The sequence below is a fragment of the Gallinula chloropus genome (assembly GCF_964237585.1).
Source record: "Gallinula chloropus genome assembly, chromosome: 4".
Classification (NCBI taxonomy): Eukaryota; Metazoa; Chordata; class Aves; order Gruiformes; family Rallidae; genus Gallinula; species Gallinula chloropus.
In genome coordinates this window covers 15,464,978-15,484,335 of record NC_140088.1, presented here as the reverse complement: position 1 = coordinate 15,484,335, position 19,358 = coordinate 15,464,978, and the positions used below count along the sequence as shown (strand labels likewise).

Here is a 19,358-nt window from a genome sequence, read left to right as displayed (position 1 = left end):
TTTCCAGATGGCAAAACTATTCCGTTTCATTTGGTGATTTTCAAGGTCAGAGTGACATTGCACACAAGAAGGGAGTGTGCCTTTTTAACATGCTGCCATTGATTAAAATAATTATAATCTCTGTATGTTTCAGATCTCAGCCCATCATCCTCTGTAAATAGAACTAAGAAATTTCTTTTATAAGGATACAGTTTATGAAACTATTCATGTAGGTAAGTAAGCACAAATTAAAACTCTAACCAGTAGAAAGTCCCATCTGTAGCAGATTCTGCCTGCACAAATAGTATGTGCATTGTACATACATTTTTGTGGCTGCAGACATAATGTTTTGCATAAAGAGTCCCTGTACTTTTAAGTGCATCTCTGTACGCTACGCTAATTTTGCCAGATGAACAGAGTATCTACTTCATTACTTCAATTTCCTGACCCTCTCTATTCAGTTTTATGGAACAGAATGCGCAGTACAATCTGGAAATTAGTTGGAGGGCATTGGTTATATAGTGGCAGTGGCACGCATAGAATCCAGTAAGCAGATGCATGACATTGCAGTTGACATGCCACTTGATTTCATTAATTTGAAGAGAGGGCTTGCAGGATGGCAGTATACCAGAACAGGAACACCTTCTGGATTCATGAAAAATTCCGATTATCAAAGCTAGTTTGTGGAAAACTGTTAATGCAGCACTTGATTACTGAGCTGTCTTTGAACTGAAAAGATACACAGGAACTTAAGAGCTTGAACAAGAAAATGATGCAAGCCTCATTAAAATAGACATCAGCCATGTAGAAGATTTGTTCCTCTCTCTCAAAAGGAAGAGCTACAGTACAGTCAAGACCAAAGAATTCTCTATGTTTTAAGTGCCGCTTTGAAGTACCATAAATTACAGGGTAATTTTCTCTTTCAAATAGAAATCAACGTCTGTTAATTCACTTCAGTTGATCCTATTGTTGTGCTTCACTGTCATTAATTATAAATCTGTCAGCCTTTTTTGTGATACAACCCTTAACACCAGCAGTTTGATACATGCAATTAAACTGCTCAGTTTCATAATTTAATTTAGAAAACAAATAACAACAAATGGTGATTTGCATCACCTACTGCTCTGTAGTAAAATGAGTGATCTCTGTAAAATCGAAATTACCAAGCAATTGTCACAGTATACAATCTGTGTAGTTCATTACTAATCTCCAGGACCATTTCCACCAAGTTCTTTGCCACAGTATTCTCATTCATTCAAGTTAACCTCATTACCTGATAGTTATTTCCAGTCCTTGCTAATTACCATATACAGCTATTGCTTTTGGGTAACTAATAGAAACCCTTGTGATTGTTGTACTCTTCTATGCATCAGCCCAAGAGTTAATAAACCCAGGTCTGCTGGAAACCTGTACTTGCAATATTTGTGCATGCAAACCATCACAGCACCATAAACCTGCCGGCTTTGCAGGTATCTTGGACACAGATACAGAAAGATACGCATGCACCGTAACGCACCAGATGCATGCACAAGTGTCCGCTGTGAGTACAAAAGCAGAGCAGGGTAACCTTTCTTGCCTATTCTTCTACTTTATTTGAAAACACTTCAAGTATTTCAGTTATATGCTGAAATAATTACCCCTTCAGACATGATTCCTCACAGATTCAGGGAGCTACAGATTCCTGGACACACAGTGAAAACTGTGTGTAGCTGTGCTAGTAGCTACACCAATCACATTAAAGGCTCAAGTACACCAAGTCCTCTAAACTACAGCAGTTGACTCTGAATTTCAAAATGCTACGTGCCACCTGTAGGTACCCTGAGTTTAGCTCATTCTGGCTATGCCCACTGGGAACAGTGGTTTGTGTGAATTTTGCTCCTTACAAGGTCTCTTTTTTGTTAAGCAGATCTCACAGAAGATGAAAAGATTTAACTGAGGTACAAGGACCTGCTAGAAATTCACCTTGTATGCAAAGATCCCAATCAAACCTCTACATCAGAAAAAAAGAAGGAACACCTGCAAAACAACAAAAAATTTACTGAAGTAAAGCTTCCATCAAAAAACCCAAGAGACTCTATTATTGTACTCAGAGATCTCATCAAATTTAATGACATTTCTGTTTGAGGAAAGATGGGATATGGATTCGATCCATCAGGATTAACTCTGATTTTTCTTCTTGTGCTCATTCAGTTGGGGTGACAAATTTCAAAATGAATGCAGCTAGGCATAGAGACAAAATCTGTCACCCACTTCTCACCTCATGGCCAAGAGGAATATTTTGCATAGCAGTAATTTGCAGGATGCAGAATAGTCAATAGATGCCATATCAGGTTTAGCCAACTAAACCCCAACTTCTGTAGAATGCAATGCAGAATGTAATTGGATGAATGTATTTCAATGAATGCCATTCAATGAATGATATTTGAATGCAATAGGAATTTGGTGTTTTGACTAGTATGGTTTTCTGAAGCTGAGGAAGATCCGATTTTGATGATGTATATAGAAACATATGGGCACTCTTCTGAAGCTGTATTTGTTTGAAAATTCTTCAGTCTATTTCATCATGTTCTCATATTTCTTCCTTCTACCTTCTGTGGTATTTCCCTGGATCCCTTTGAACAGATGCAGTATGTTTTCTCTAAGAATATAGGCCAGCTTGTGAGGAAAGCTGGAATAATGACAGTAGCTTTTGGCTTGTTCAACATGACTATGTAAGTTTTGTCTATCTGATAGCAACATAAAAGAATCTGTCTTTGTTACTTTTTGCTGCTCCAGTAAGGATGCAAATAAGGATGCTATTTTGCAGAGTATTCTTATTAATGTTACATTTATGAACTCAAAGAGACTTTGATTAGAGGTCTTCAACTCTTTTGCTGAAGTTACCATGAGATCTGCCTAATGCCTTCAACTTTTTCTCTGTACAGCTGATAACGTAATTTACTCCACTATTTCCATGAACTGCTTCAGAAGACTCCAACTCATACATACACCAGAACAAGAAAAGACTGGAGAGGTCAGAAAAAGGGTAGCCATGGGAATGCAACAGGAAAGGGCCCCATGTTGTAGAAGCCAGGTGCTTACGTACTATGGAGCGCATTCCTACATGAAGTCATTACATTACTGATGGTTGGGTCTTGCATTGCATTTTTGTCTGCTGCCTGCCCATCTGCAAGCATTTGCTCGTGAACTGTAGTGATTCCTTTCATCAATTCTGAAGGAATAGGACCAAAGCTTTGATCAGGTGCTGTGCCATTGCACTAACCCATGAGCACTTTATCCACTCCAAAACCAGGGTGGTGTGTGTTGACTGAATGCAAGAAGCCTGAGAACAGCTGGTTTCCGTTAATTAATTAATAAATAATCCCTGACTACTTTACTGGCTAAGGACATTGAACCTTATACCTATACTTACTAGAAAACCATTAGTTTTTCCATGAAGTTGGATGGGATTTCACTGGTAAAGATAATGACTTCTATTTTATCTTTGTTCTTATGAAGGAAGTGATCCTAGGTGGATTCACTGAGAAGTTTTCACTTTTGGATGTGAAACAGTTGAAGCTGAGTTGAAATAACATGACTGAGGATTGCATCACACAATACAATAATTCCAAAGACACTGCTCATCAGTAAAGATGATGGTGTACTGCTGAGTCTGAAGGGTAAACATGGTTCTACAGTTCGTTCTTTCAGAGCACTCGTGGAATACAAAACTTGTCGTATACTGACATAACTGAAAGTAAAACATTATGATTGATGTAATTAGTGCCAGTTGCTTATATAAAGCAAAAGTTATACAAAATCTGACATGTGGTGACATGGTACCATTATGGTGAGATTTCTTAGCTTTTCATCTCTAGTATCAGTTTTAAGTAAATTTAAAATACATTTTACATGAATTTTAAGTGAATTCATTCTGTTGTAAACAGGTGTAGCTGCTACTGAACTATAGTATGGGGGCCTTTATGGCAGGCAGAAATGCAGTCCTAGAGGCAGTGACTCAAAATGAAGGTTTTATCAGTAAAGCTCCACCTTTTACAGAATCATAACTTAGTCACTTGAAAAAATGTCTGTCTACAGAAGAAAAATGACTTGTCAGCCACAAGTCAGAGACCATTTAAAAAGGCCTTTTTAAATTCCCTGTCATCAGCTACGTCTTAAAACAAGTAGGTTTTTTTTTTAGAAATTGTCAAATGAAATGTGACATCGATTTTTTGGTTATCAAAACATAATACAAATTCTGCAAGAGTAGACAACAGTTTATTAGAAATAAGTGAAACGAAGGAACAGAAACATCCTGTTTGAGTCCAGCAAGTAAATTTTTTTTACAGCTGTTAGTCAATGGGAGGAACTCGAACTTCATTTGTTTCTACAATACTGGACTATGTTCCTCCAAGCACAAAGATGCATTTTCTCCTGCTCTGGGAGCAGAAGCATTTCCTTATTGCTCATGCTGTGGGTAGCAAGGCTTTATTCTAAGGGCTGTTTCTTGTTGATGCCTGCCCCAGCACTGTTTAGAAGAGTCCACAGGGTCACTTAATGTGCCTTCTAGATTTAGGCTGTTAGCAATGATATGTCAACTGACTTCTGTAAGGTATTCCAAGTTGATTACCTGCTGGTAAATTCCAACTTCTAAGCAATTTCTGATAAAAAAGAAAGTCTATATCCTGTTCTCCACATTAATCTATAATGCTTTTAAGACTGCAGGTTCTTGTAAGCTAATTGCAGTTAAGTTTTTTGGGATTTGTAGAGTATAGTGTAAGGCTCTAGTGGGTTGATCTCTTTAGTCAATTTAATCAGGAAGACCTAGATTTATGACAACCTGGCTTCAACACGAACAACCAATTACTAAACAAGAACTTCTGAGGGTAAAGGATTTGGCAGATTGATTCAATAATGAGTACAAACCCTTGTTTTTCCAGTATGCAAAGCAAACATTAAGCTGCAACTCAATCCTCCAGCCTGCTGTTATAAAAAGAGGCCAACTAACTTCAGTGAGGATCCTCACACAACTGCAATTTTCAGGTTCTAGCCTTCGATAGGTTTTTCTCTACTTTTCTGCCTATTTTCAATTCCTACAAGAATCAAACTACAGAAACTAGTATTTCTGTTTGCTAGTGGAGAAAACGACAGGTGGTTAGCGGTTACCACTCCTTATCCTTTGACTTGTCTGTGATAGGAGGTAAATTCTGTAAATTAATTTGTAATACTAAACCATCCCCCTAAATAAGACCTAGTACATGTATTTTGGAAAAAAAAAACCCATAGAGAATAGTTTAGAGACTTCATGAAGATTCCAGTTAGCCTGCTTTAGAGATGATCAGCATGGTAATGGAAAAACAAGTATGCAGGTATGACTGAAGTGACACGACAGCGACCTCCCTAGAGTTATACTCCACTGCTTCCTTCAAGCAGGTTTCTTCCTAATTTGTTTAGTTTTTAAAAAGGAAAAGCCTTGATGGATAAAGATGTTCGCTGCTACTGCTGAGTAATGTCAACATTCTTGGTAGTAACAGAATTTTATCAACATTGTAGAGCCATATATGTCTGCAGTGTGCTGGTGCATAAGAACTTAACTGACAAGGCAGTGTTATTTAATGCTCAGCATAAACCACCGTTTGCTTTTGTATGGCAACCACTGGTAGAATCCGTGCTCCGAGCTCTGCACCGACAGACACCTAGTGGAGCCTGCCTGTGAGCATGCATGTGCCTCAGCGTCCCAAGTGTTTTAAAAACAGTGCTCACCAATCTGGTAGGCCTGTCTCCGCAGTGTTCTGGAAGCTCTGTGTCCCTTCTTCTTTAACAACATCTGGCTTCCTGAGGGTAAAGGAAGCAGAAGGGGTATAATAAAGAGCCAGGGAAGGAGGCTCCTGGGGTGAAAGGGATGCTCTGTGCCCTGCTTTGTCCCCCGTGGTGGCTCTGAGTATTCAAAATCACCATGGTAAATGCTTCCTCTCTGCAAGGACAGCCAACAGGAGAGAAGGGGAGTGCACGGGAACACCTTTCTCTTACAGTTTGGACAGGCTTCTCACAAGGATGAACAGTGAAGTTATGGAAGGATTTAGGCTTAACTGGGCATGCCAAAAATGTGTAACTCATCTTTCCTTGCTGAGTCTATGGGGGAACATCTTTACTCTTCACTTCCAGACAAATCAAAATGAACTGTTAAACACCCTGACATTTCAGAAGGTAGACCACAGATAATGGGAATATATTTGGAGATGGGCCTCACTGAAACATTTTACTCACACTTTCTAGATTTTTATTCAGGGAATAGGTCTCAAGGCATATTAAATATCACCATCTTGACTACAAGGGGGAAGGAGCTGTGTTTATTGTATTTTTATATCTCCATAGTCAGTAAAGATGCCACTTCATTCATGAGAAGCTTCATACTCAGCTGCCTTGCTCCAAGAGCTGGGTTTATTAAAAATGCCCCAAACTGGGAAAGTTACTGTTGTCAGGACCTTATTTAAAACAATTACTGTTTTGTTATGAATTCGTATTTTATGAAGACAGCATTTCCTTTTACATATACTTGTTCGAAGTCAGTTTCTCTGAGAATAATTTTTAGTCAGGGTCTTTTACAACAGAATTATGAATTAATCTGAAATCTATTTTTTATACTCTTAAGTGCAGGTAAATGAAATGTAAAATGTAAAAAATTTTCAACTGACATGTAGATTTATAAAGATCTCTCTGAAAAAAAACAAAAATAAGATGTTCAAAATTGAAACGGGCCAGGTCATGAATCACCACTGCACAGCTCTTGAGCCCTTCCTTCTTTTCAGCTGGCTGGACTGTTAACAACAAAGTCAACCACTCTCCCCAGTCCCCAACCTGGGGTCAGTTGATCCTGCACAAAGCAGCTGCAGTCTACCATTTCAAAATCACTTCTGGGCACACAGAGATCCTGTCTGACTATGGAACGCGAAGAGAAGACTGGCCCAGTGCGCCAACACTACTGCTCTACTGTTATGCACGCACATGGACACTGCTAATCTACAATCCTCTTCATCCCCTTGTAAATCTATGCCTCGCTTCTCCTCACAGGTTATCACAGAAAGGGTGTGTCAGATCAGATGTCAAGTACTGTTGTTTGGAATTCATGGGAAAATATTAAAACTATTCAGGTTATAACTTTAGATGTCCATTTCTTTCTGAGAGTTTTCCCAAGACAGCCATTTCCTAAAATGGCTCTAGTCCCTCCCTTGTCCTGCTCATTGCCAGAGAACAAAGCCAGTCTTTATTTCTTGAAATAGGGTCACTGTGTCAGGAAGTGACATACAAAGTATTTTCAGAAGTCGTAAGTGATCCCAGGTTCTGGTTTACTCATCTACATTATGGACAGCAGTCTCAAAAATCAAGAACTTTTTTCCAGCAAGGTGCTAAATTCTAAGAGTACTCTCACTCACAATATTCTCTAAGAAGGCAGACTGAAACCACAGATGTTTCTAAACAATACAATGAGTTACACAGAGCTAAGGAAATCGAAACATCTTGTCGAAATTTCCAGAAAAAATCAAATTCTTTTGAGCATAGTCAAAGCTCTGATTGGCATTCTGTCTTTATAGGTCACCACTGCTGCATTACTTCTGCTGGTAGTGGTCTTTTGAGTTTGTGCTTCTAATACATATTGTCCATTAGTATAACATGAAAATAATCTAATTCTCTGAAATAAGAGTTAAGAGATTGTTTATGACTAGGAGAAATAATTTTGATAATTTAGTCTGATCTGATATTTAATATAGTCTGGAAACCTCCCTGAACTTGCTTCTGTTTGAACTGTAGATCACATTTAAATAAATATTCAATCTTTCTTAGAAATGAGTATCTATTGAAGCATTTGATATTGTTTCCTAATAACAATTACCTTCCCTGTTTAAAATCATGCTGTATTTATAGTCTGAAATAGACTAACTTCAACATCTAGCCATTGCTGCTGAAATGCAAGTTTATTCTCCACGTGGTTTGGTATTATTGGAATGTAATCAAGTCCTCTTGCAAGAATATCTCTGTTGAACAAAACAGCCTGAGTTCTGATACTGTGGAGTATACTGTCCCTCTTTCAACCACTTATGAAACCTAATGTTTCTCCTTTGAATTCTATACAATATACAGTTGTCTTCTTGTCCTGGGAATACAGAGGCAAGATCAAAAATAACCTTCTAATTCTAGACAAGGTGTAGCTCTTTATATGTATGCTATAACTTGTATTTAGCAGATTACTTGCTATGAGTCTCAGATCTTCTCTTAAATCTTTACTTCTCAGAATAGAATCCTCCATCCTGTAAATTTTATATAGATTCTTTAGTCCTATATATATAAATATATATCAATTCCTACTTTGCTGAATTAATACTATACTAACAAGCAGTTTTCTAAATGATTCATATCACTTGACACAGTGACCCATCTTCAACATTCACCATTTGTTCCATCTTTCTGTACCTAGTGCCTGTATTAGTTTTCTGCATTTTCTTCTAGGGCAATAATAGTAAAATTTCAATCCTCAAAAATTTCTCAGTGACTTGGGAACCCAAATTCCTATATATGATCTAGATATTAAGGAGATTGAAAGTCACCTAAGTGAATGGTATTTTGGCTCCTAGAAGCTGAAGCTCTCTTTTAAACAGAACTTATGTCTTCAAGTATTTTGTAAAATGTTAGCTTATGTGTCTAAAAGAGACCACAGTAGTTTTAACTTGCCTCCAACAAATACAATTCCAGTTAAGTTTTCAACTATAGGATCATTTTCACAGTATTCTGTCCTCTTTGTTATTTGCTCTTTAGAGTCATGACCTCTATAGATTATGTAGATTATAGATTGATTCTATAAATGACTTAGGAAGAAGTCCGTGCTTGTGCTGGGGATGATTATGAGAATGACACAATGTTGTGCATTAGCTTTGCACCTGTCACCTCTACAGCATGAATGCTTATTACTTGTCACACTGTGCAGTTTCCTACCAGTACAGAAACGCCCCTGGGACTTGCACTGCTCTGTGCCACGAGTTCTTTTTCACCTCTGCTTTGGCTCAGATGTTTCTTTGTCTTTGCTGAATATGCGCATTAGGTAAGATGACTTGTCACACATGACAACTTATCTGAAGTTTAGACCAATGATTATCAAGAGTTGTGACAGATATTAAACATTTCTGCTTGAAAAGGAGAATATTCTTCTTGACAAAGCACAATGAAAGCGAGGACCTCCATATCTGAATCACCTTCATACTGTTACCCAGTGTCCCTGGATTCATTAGGCTATGATGACACTTTATAACACCAATGTTCTTTGAGCACATCTAGAACTGAAGTCACTATAGGGAAAACTGACATTGTGACATTTAAGGCTTGTTCTCTGACGAGCCTATTCTTGCAGTAATTTGTTAAATGATACTACAACTACCACTAATTCTATTTACAGTACATTTGATTGTACCCAAATTGGACATTAAAATGGTGTGGGGAGAGGCTATGGGTCTGTGGCTGAATTCTGCCTATAACTTGTATTCTAACTCGTGTGATGGTATCAGTCACGTTGATACTGCATGAGAGGTTTTAGAGTCAGAGCAGTTTCCCTGCTCTTCTCCATCCATTCCAAATGTTCCATCTGAATTGTAATGCTGGTAATTACATGCAACCCACACAAATAGAAAAGATTTAAACCTCTTTTTGGATGGCAAACATAAAATTCAAGCAGACTAAAACCTTGAATGAGATCTCAGTATCCCTTCCAAAACATGAAGAGACTCTTGGAAAGCCTTTCTTTTAGGGATATCATACAGTAATGCTGTTACAATACTAAGGGTGATTTTTCATGGGTTTACCCATCACTTAGGAGCAATATGTCAAACAGCATGTCATAAAAGAGAGGTATGAAAATGAGAAACTATTCACTTCCAAAGTAGAAAAGCGCTGATTTTAAAACTGTTCTGATAATTTTTCAAAGCAACCAATCAGATAATGTAAATTTCTTAAATTTTTCTGCTAAGGAGACATTTGTCTCTCTCCATTGTGAAATCACAGGCTCATAAATGAAAATGCAGCTGGAAACAGCTAATGTTATGCATGTGTCTATGAAAAATGATACAGGAATCAGAAAATAGAAAAAACAATGCAGATAAGGAGAAAATGCAGTTCTGTAAACAAAGGCAAAGCCAGAGGAAACTGAATTCATTATATACGTGATGAAAATTGTTTAGCAAGTTTAATAAGAGAGTCTCTCATATAAGGAAAACTGTCAAAATGGAAGATGGCTTTCTAAAACAGGTTTTGCTAGAGCTAAACATTACAGCTTTAAATAGACAGCGGATATGAAGAACAACACATGAAATAATCAGACACAAAAAAAATTCTGGATAACTAAGTTAATAGAGTTCTACAGATCATATCAGAGATGTAACTCTTGTTTTTATCAGTGGTTTCCAAAGAACCAAATAATTCATGGATTATAAGCAAAGGAAATGAAATTAAAAGCCTTTTAAACTTGTTATGTGAGACAACACTGAGAAATCCACTGGAATACCAGTTTAACTGGTCAGGTTTTCTTGCAATTTTTCAGCAAAGGATTCTGTGATTCAGACAAAGATGTAAGACACAACAGTAAGAACAACGTAAGAAGGGTTCTTCCTTTTTTGTTGTTTTTTTCTTTGTTTCTTGTGTTTGGAGTAGCTCTGAAAATGGAATACCTTCCACTTTTACCCAGAGATGTGTGCTTTTCAAACAGCTTGGTTCTTACGTGCTAAGAATACAAACAGAGAAAATGTTGGCTTCAAGTCAGACATAACTTCAGTTATATCACATTTTCCAGCTTTGTTCCTTTCTCCTATTGCTTGCTTTTAGGATCTTAACTGTAGATTTTTTCTTTGTGTTTTGGACTTCCTGTTTTTCCTTTTTAATACTGAGTCATGTATACAATTTATGAGACTGGAAACAAACAGTGACAATCTCTCAAATTGTTAAAATGCTCAAAAAAGAAATAAAATACTGGTTTCAGCTGAAAATACAAACGCAGGCTGAGTGAGACTTGAGTGGCCAGTTCAAAATGTAACTTTACATACGATTAATATGCAAAGGCTGTTTTAAAATGCCCCTAACTACCCAGCAGATTTTCACAAACATTCCATGTGCTTCCCCATCCTTTCATGTTCTCTCTTGAAATGTGTTTATGTGTGTTGCAATCCTGGGCTTTGAAGCAGCTGGAAAAAGCTATTTTCTTACCTAAGCACCTCTGAGTGATTCATATGGTGCAGTGAAATACAGGAATACTTACCTCTAAATTCAGCTTTACAAATACTACTATAAAACGATTTTCATGCTTGAATATTAGCTCTGTAAATGTGACTGACAGAATTTCCAGGCTTGTTAAAAAACTTGACCCATTACAGCAATAGTAATTAATAGTACTAAACAGTGCTCCCTATTAGTTACTCTCTCAAATTCCATTCCGTGCTTATGGTATACAGCAAGTGACAGCTGTGTTTTTCACTGTCTAAATAGATACTATGCACACAAAATAAACTGCACAGATACATGAGCACACACAAAGACACATAATCTATGGTTTAACTCCAGTAAACCATATAACAGACACTGAAGGCTTGTTCATCTTCTCAATACAAATGCTAACTACAACATCAAAATTGTACCCTTTGTAAGATCTCTCTGGTAATTCTCTTGCATCTGTTCAAGTGCCATGATACTCCAACAAATCAGTCATGTTAGTCCAAAAGATATATACTGAAATATCCATATGGGCAACATCCTCTTAGTAGATTTATTACATAATGAAATAATACCATATTTATTCTCCAAGTTATTTACATAATCGGATTTTGCCTTTCTGAAACTGAACTGCAGAGGCACTTTGTCGTAAATAGAAGGACTGGGCATCTGAGTGTGAAAGGAAAGGCAGAAGACTTGCTAAGACAGAATCCTGGTATCAGGTAGGCAAGATTCTTTGCTAAGTCAACAGTATTCAATTATTCTTTCAAAACTTACTGCAAAGTACAAAATCATTCTACAATTGGAGGCACATTATTTCTATTCTATGAGCTAAAGTAACTACCTCTGCAGAAATGATTCCCCAAGAATGAAACCAAAAGTTTAAAACGAACTCTTATTACCTTTGCCAAGGTAATACTATCTCAGGACAGACAGAACATTTTAATAGTGAGGATTAAAAAATATCAACCTCTCTCATAGCTGAAAGCCAAGCTGCAGACACTTGCCTACCTCTGACTGAGACATGTTTCTGTTTGATTTCTATTTAGCATCCCACAAGTAAAAAAGGGTCACAAAACATATTTGCAAAGACACAGAACAGTACAATGTGGAAAAGGAAAACAAGTTTTGGGCCTTAAATCTCACAAATAAACATTGAGATGCTGGAGCATGTCCAAAGAAGAGCAACAAAGCTAGTGAAGGGTATGGAGAACAAGTGCTGTGGGGAGGAGCTGAGGGAGCTGGGGTTGTTTAGCCTGGAGAAAAGGAGGCTGAAGGGGGACCTTATCACTCTCTACAACTCCCTGAAAGGACAAGGAAAATTGGCCTAAAGTAGTGCCAGGGGAGGTTTAGATTGGACATTAGGAAAAATTTCTTCACCTGAAAGAGTTGTCAAGCACAGGCTGCCCAGGGAGGTGGTTGAGTTGCCATCCCTGAAGATGTTTAAAAGACATGTAGATGTGGTGCTTAGGCACATGGTTTAGTTGTGGACTTGACAGTCCTACGTTAACAGTTGGACTTGCTGATCTTAAAGGGTTTTTTCCAACCTAAATGATTCTAGGATTCTAAAATTGTTTGCTATTTATTATTAAGAGCTTTTAAAATTATTTCTCTTCACAGACACTCCATGTCTAAGAGGTCAGAGAAAAAAATTCCTGCAGACAATGGAGTACATAGCTATAGTTTTGCACAATGACCTTAAGTTAAACTCTCCATTTGATGGTGCTGACTTTACAGTAAATTTGAGACTATACCTATTTGGATGGGACAAGGCCATAAAGAACATACAAATTTTACATTCTTATTTTGCCAGAGGGGCTATCAGAAAGATGTTCAGAGAAAGCATCTTTTCAAGTGGATGAACCCACTGTTAATGACAGGATGTAAGTTGATGTTGACAATAATGTTGATGACAGTAGCAGTACTTTTGGTCACGCAGGTGGCAAAAAGTTCCATCTCCAATATTTGGATGGAGATAAACCCTGCCAACCCTTCTTTCACGTAGAGATGACTCTCAGGAGCTGACAGCTTTTTTGTGACTGTTTTCTTTTTTCTCAGACACATAAATCTAGAAGCTGATCTCCACATATAATAGTTTTATTTGAAAACTTCACTACCCATGCTTTAAAGTCTAAAAAGGTCCCTATAATATAGGAAAAACTCTAGACACATTGAAATACTAATTCTGGAAAGAACAGTGTAACAAGTTTAGACTGCATGAAATCTCCACCTGAAATCTGAAGCACTCAGGGGCAGAAGGTTTTTGATATTTATTGCTATTTGGAACAGCGATGGAGTTTTGCCAGGTCAGAGAAGCAAAAAGGACACTTAGATGCAGTGAGAGTATCCAGAAGGTTTTTCTTTCCCTAAGATCACAACCACTGCTGCGGTTGGTGTGTCACATACCCTGGATAAATACTTCAAATACAACTGCATTTCCTGGAGCTGCCATTCAGACTGGTTCACATATCGTAAAAGCCCAGAGTGGTTGGTCCATGCATGTACTTTCTGTCAAGCCAGTGATGTTTTGTATTAAATCCTGTACTAGAGAAGACTGGTTGAAATGTCATGTTGCCCAGCAGTAACCTTATCTCCCTGCCTGGGAATTTTGTTATCAATCAATGTGAAATGTGGGTGCTGAAATTCACTAGTTCCCTTTTTTTTTTCTTTTACTTTTTAAACTTTCTGATCAGCCCTCATTTATAACTACTCACAAGGAAGACCCTTTTACTCCAACAAGCAGAGGTGAACCTGAACAGCTCCCTGTCAAACCAAGTATGTCAGTTGGTTTGATACCCAAAATGGGCTACAAGAAAGGCTGTTTAAAGCCTTTGGGGCTCAATAAATTGTGGAAACGTATTATGCTGAGAAACTCAAGCCATGGATGACAGGCACTGCACAGTCTTGCAAAGGACAAAAGACTGAACATTTCAATCACTTGTACTAGAACTCTCAGAAGGAGATGTGACTTCACTACCACTGGGAAACAAGGAGCAATCACTGTCAGATGAATGGTAGGACTGATCACAGGGTATTACTCTGTGGCAATTGAAGTAGAGACACCAGTAAAGGAAAAAAAAAATGATTCTTTTAAATTCTTTGACATGCTTCTGGAAATTTTGAGCAACATCCAGCAGTAGGGCCTTCCCCAGAAGACAGTCACTCAGAATCTAAGAAAACTTAATAGTCTAAATGAATTTTGGCAGGGAAAACAAACTCTGAGAGAAATGTTCCTTCTATCCTTATTGGATCAAAAAGAAGTATAGTTGCTGTAGAATTGTTTACTCTTACAAGTATGGTGCTTGTGATGATACTGCAGCAGTATCTTCAATTTGCAGCAGTAACGGATGTTTCAACAAATAGAAGGCAAAACAAGATAAACATCATTCAATAAAAAAATTATCAAATGATTCCTCTTTATACTAGAAAAGACTTATTTATTTCTCTAATGAAAGGGGTAAAATATCCTCTTCAAGATGTGCCCTGTCACAACACTGTCTTTTTTTTCATGGATGCCCTGAAGTGCACCCCATGAATATGAAGTGACATCTTTACTAACATGTGGTACTTACTTATCTCCCACAATTCCCAAGTTGATTGTTGGATAGCCGTGTTCTTGGATTGTAGCTAGGAGAGTTGAACGATTACTGTCCCGAATCTTTCCTGGCAAAAGGTCATCTTCAGGATTCAGCAGCTATAAAACCAGAAACACCCTCAGTCAGTCTCCTTAGTATAATGTGCCTTTACTTAAATAAGAATGATTTTCTTCAGAGTGGACAGGATGTTTTTTGACACTTATCATAAGATATACATGTAAAATGATTTAGTGAATTTAAAATGATAAGATATGCAATGTGCTTGTTTAGACCAATCTTCCTTGTTGCTTAGTTTGTTTCTATTGGCTCATGTCTTCAAAACCTGCTTTCTCTTTATGAGGCTTCTAAAACATTAGAAATGAAAACAGTTATTGTTTCTAATTGAACTGTTTTAAAGGAATCTCACTGATGCTGCTAACCAGATTTAAAGGTACTAAAAAATTTTTGAATTTCATTGTCTACTTACCAATAAAGATGTTTTTAAATACAATAATCTGTATTAGAATAATAGATGTAAGCTTAAAGCTTAGGTCTTTTATCAATTAGTTTTGGATAAAAAACCTTCTTTCAAGATAGCATTATGATGGCAATTGCCCTACATATGTTTCATATTCTGGAATTTAAACTATGTTATGAAATCTGGCAAGATTTTTTCTCAGCAAGGCTGGTGTCAGCCACACACATTACCCAGTAGTCACAGAGTAACCTTCTCCGGGGTTGTAGAATTTGTAAGAACACCATGAGATGACATAATACAACATATTAAAAATTTTCAAAATCTGTAAACTACTCAAGCTGTATGAGAATACAGCTGTTTGGTTTATATTTGTGCCTGGATTTAAAAAAGCTTGTTCCTGGATTTAAAGTCAAACTTCTGCTGTCTTTATACTTTAAACTAAACTGGCTTTATATCAATCCACAAATTCTTTTGCTTCTGGTTTTTCTATTGTCTCTCTGTCCTCTGTGGGAGGGAATGAGGAAGCATAGCTGTTGACCCAGGTCAACCCACAACATATGCAAAATTAATAAATTAATATAAAACCTGATTTTTCTGATGTAGTTAAGACAAAGCAATTCGAAAGCTGAGCTGGAGTTCTACCAACAGGAGATTGTCTGGACTTCAACATGTGCTACTACTGATAAAAATATATGAAGGCACAATACTACAGTAAGGCAATCTGGTGGTACTATTCAGTTTTCAAAGACAGGTTATCTGCCATTTGCATTATAGCTGCAGATGGGTACTGCTCAAAAGAAGTTACTCTTCCAGCCATGACTGGCAGTATCTCTTACAACCCTAACTAACCTGCAGGTCCTTCCTTGCTGGAAAGCAGCTGGCATACGGTTGGATACATTACCAAAAATTTTGGCAAAGACAGCATGTGAGACACATGAGAGTACCCTCAACAGGGAAACACACGCAGCCGATTAGATGTTGATGACTCAAAAAACACCTCATGTCAGCACAAGCTGCAGCTCAAAAAGTGGGAATAGGGTGGAAGTCACTATTGAAAATAGTGTCCTGGAGAAGATACAGTAATTCAGACCTTCCTTCTAAACTTATTTTTCTTACCTCATTCCCTGTTGACATGACTGCAACCACTGGAAACTTGTTAACTTCTACTTCAGTTACTCCAACAGTTGCTAAGAGGCCGATCTCAGAAGGACCCATATGGGTTCCTTTAGCCAGCACACATTCACCTCTTTTAATGTCATGTCCTATAGGTCTGAAAATCGCAACACAGAAAAAAATGAAAGACAAACAGAGTGAGATTGAAAGTATTGTTCTTGATTGGTCCTGCTCCAGGTGAGGAGTGTCCAAGGATGTTCATTAGTCAGATTGTCAAAATGTCAGTACTAGTTATGGTTAAAGATGACTGAAAAACCCACCACCCCTTCTATTCCTCACAGAGATATTTTACTGTAGGTTGTGTACAGACCTGATGTCTTGGCCTGGTCGGGCCTGCACTAGGATTCGAACCTCTAGTTCTTCAGTGCCCTAAAAAAAACCAAGGAGATCAAAGATGGTCAGCTGGGTTATTAAAGAAGATTAATCAGCTTTAATTTCTCAGAAGCCTACACAATTTACAGTGAGACTTTATGGTTTAAGTATCATCACTGTTCTCCTCATCTGTCTGTCAAGACTGTAATATAATGTGTACCAAGATTGAACAGCTTTGTAAGATGAGATCTTTTTGATGAGCTCTTTTTGATGAGCTCAGCAGGGAAAGACCAGCACTGAATACATAGTTTTACCTTTCTATTTTAATGATCCCTTGTGTTTATGTATCTTTCCTATGTTATGTCATATGTTTGTCTCTTGATCTGGTATACTGAGTGGATACTTTCTACTCCTCTCAGTCAATTTGATCTGCTTGAACAATATTGAGGATGACATTTCAGAAAGACCATTAGTCTGACAGACCTTATGCCACAACATCTGCAGAAAGGTAGGAAGAAGCTATATGCTCCAGCTGTTTCAGGATATTCATGTGAATTCCTGTAGTGGGAACTCCTACTTGAGAGCTTTGTACAAATCAGAAAGAGGCATATTCATCATGTTTGTTTCTTTACTGTGAACAAGAGGCAGCAGCCTGAAAAATCTCACATTACTTTAATATTTGTGTTTACTTCTTCAGAATTTCAATGGTTTGGTGATTCACTCTATGCCAACAAATGGCAAGGGGGTTCACGATACATACACTCAGCTTTGAGACAGTGCCAGCCTGTCTGTAGCTCTAAATCCACACTTACCTAGACTGGAACAGATTTTGGTTCAATATTATCTATCACGTAGTGCTTCATAATTTATGTACCTCAAAGTTATAAATCAGGCACTAATATTACAAGACAAACAAGGCACAGCATTGTCATTTTGAATTTTTACAGGAATGAAGACCAAAGGGACCTGTCTCTGAAAGGTGATATGGACTGAGTTTTCTGCGCTCCAGCTACGCACTTTAAACTAAAGGCCCCAAAAGTTAAATTTAATGAACATGTTACAGATTGTGATTCTGTTTACCTACTTTGAAAGTGGATAAATGTAAACACCTGAAAACCAGGAAATAACTAACAAAACCAGCAACCCTGAAAAAACATATTTCTTACTTTCTTACAGTATTTTCAAAATATGTTTTTAATGAAAATTCTGTTTCTTTTATACCAGCTCCTCTTGTATATGAGAAGAGACTATTTTTGACTGCTAAAACATCTGTGCTGGTGCCCAAGCTATCCTTTCATCTCCCTTATCCCCATCTGAAGCTGTAAAAGATACTTTAGGCTTGTGATAAAAACCTGGGGCAACAGTTAGTCTAAGAATGACTTTATTTTTATGACATTCTGAGGATGGTTGACCAGTCATGAAGATTTGAATTTTCCACATCTCTGATAACATTTAAAGATAGCTAGGAAGTTTCTAGGGAATTAAGAGGAGTGCCAATGATCCATTTGAGTAACAAAAAAGGTCCTATTTAGGAACCCTGGATTAAGGAAAACAAGACAGAAAAGGCTTCTGTGGAATTTAGTACTCCCAGGTTTGATAAGCACTGTGGAAAGTGTGAATGTGGACAACGTGGATGAAGTATGAAGTTTGTTATTTATGGAAATGATGGGATGTCCCAGACCGCTTTAGGAATACAAGATAATTCCAAGTGGCTAGAGGCAGGGCTTGCAGGGATGTATGGCATTATGCAGAGAACATCTTCCATTTGGTGTGTATCGGGCAGCATTCCTCTTGCTGTATATTAATGTACTTTGAACTATGAGTGGTTTACTGTTATGCATCCATGCTGATATACTGATGTTTGGCCTTGACATAGGATCAAACTCTTGTTTTGGTTAATTGTGTTGGACTCCTTTTTCCTATAAGGTGACATAAAAACCCAAAAAGGTTGTAGAAAAGTTTTGCAAGGATCTTTCTCAATGACAGTGTATTTGGCAAGCTGATGAGATTTTTCTTCTGGATGGATAGATGTAATTCTTTTTAGGTCTGTGACTCCTGTAGTCATTTGTGGAATCCTTACTATGATACTTAAGTACTGCTACCACAACTAGAGGTCGAGGATCTCCTTTAAAAGTGTTCTTTGTCTTTTCAGAAGAACATTTTTCAGGTGTAAGACATTTAATTTCAGTTAAATCCCAGTGCTGAAGGAGTTCTTAACGCTAACAAGAAAAATATTCTTGAAATATGCTAACCACCCAGGCATGAAAAGGGAGAGAACAATAACATATTAATTAAACTATACTAATTATTTATGCACAGAATTAGCAGAGTGGCATATTCATGGACAAGTAGAAACTGAAGAGTTCTATCTCACACTTGTAGGCTGGAAAAGGAAGCTGAAGGTGGCTGACCAATTCAGAGTTAAGCACATAGCCAAGTAACCTGTTCTCACAGGCAGAGGAGGACATGCACAGAAAAAGTGTAATCCAGAAAGACAAGAATCCAGAGAAGTAGAAAACAACAGGTTATCACTACTCTGCAGCAAGATAATCTTTTCATGATTATGGCCACAGAAAATTTGCTCAGTAAGGGTAGTGGAACGATTCATGAGCAGTGAA

General features: G+C 37.5%; 1 protein-coding gene across 1 annotated transcript in view; it reads right to left on the bottom strand.

The window, feature by feature from the left end:
• Positions 1-19,358, bottom strand: part of GPHN (gephyrin) — a gene marked incomplete at its 5' end in the record, with an annotated part of 281,057 nt that overhangs the window by 13,199 nt on the left and 248,500 nt on the right. The window contains 3 exons of the mRNA XM_084262827.1: positions 14,775-14,896; positions 16,372-16,525; positions 16,739-16,797. Of these exons, the coding sequence (XP_084118953.1) occupies positions 14,775-14,896; positions 16,372-16,525; positions 16,739-16,797 (335 nt within the window). The remainder of the gene's footprint in view (positions 1-14,774; positions 14,897-16,371; positions 16,526-16,738; positions 16,798-19,358) is intronic.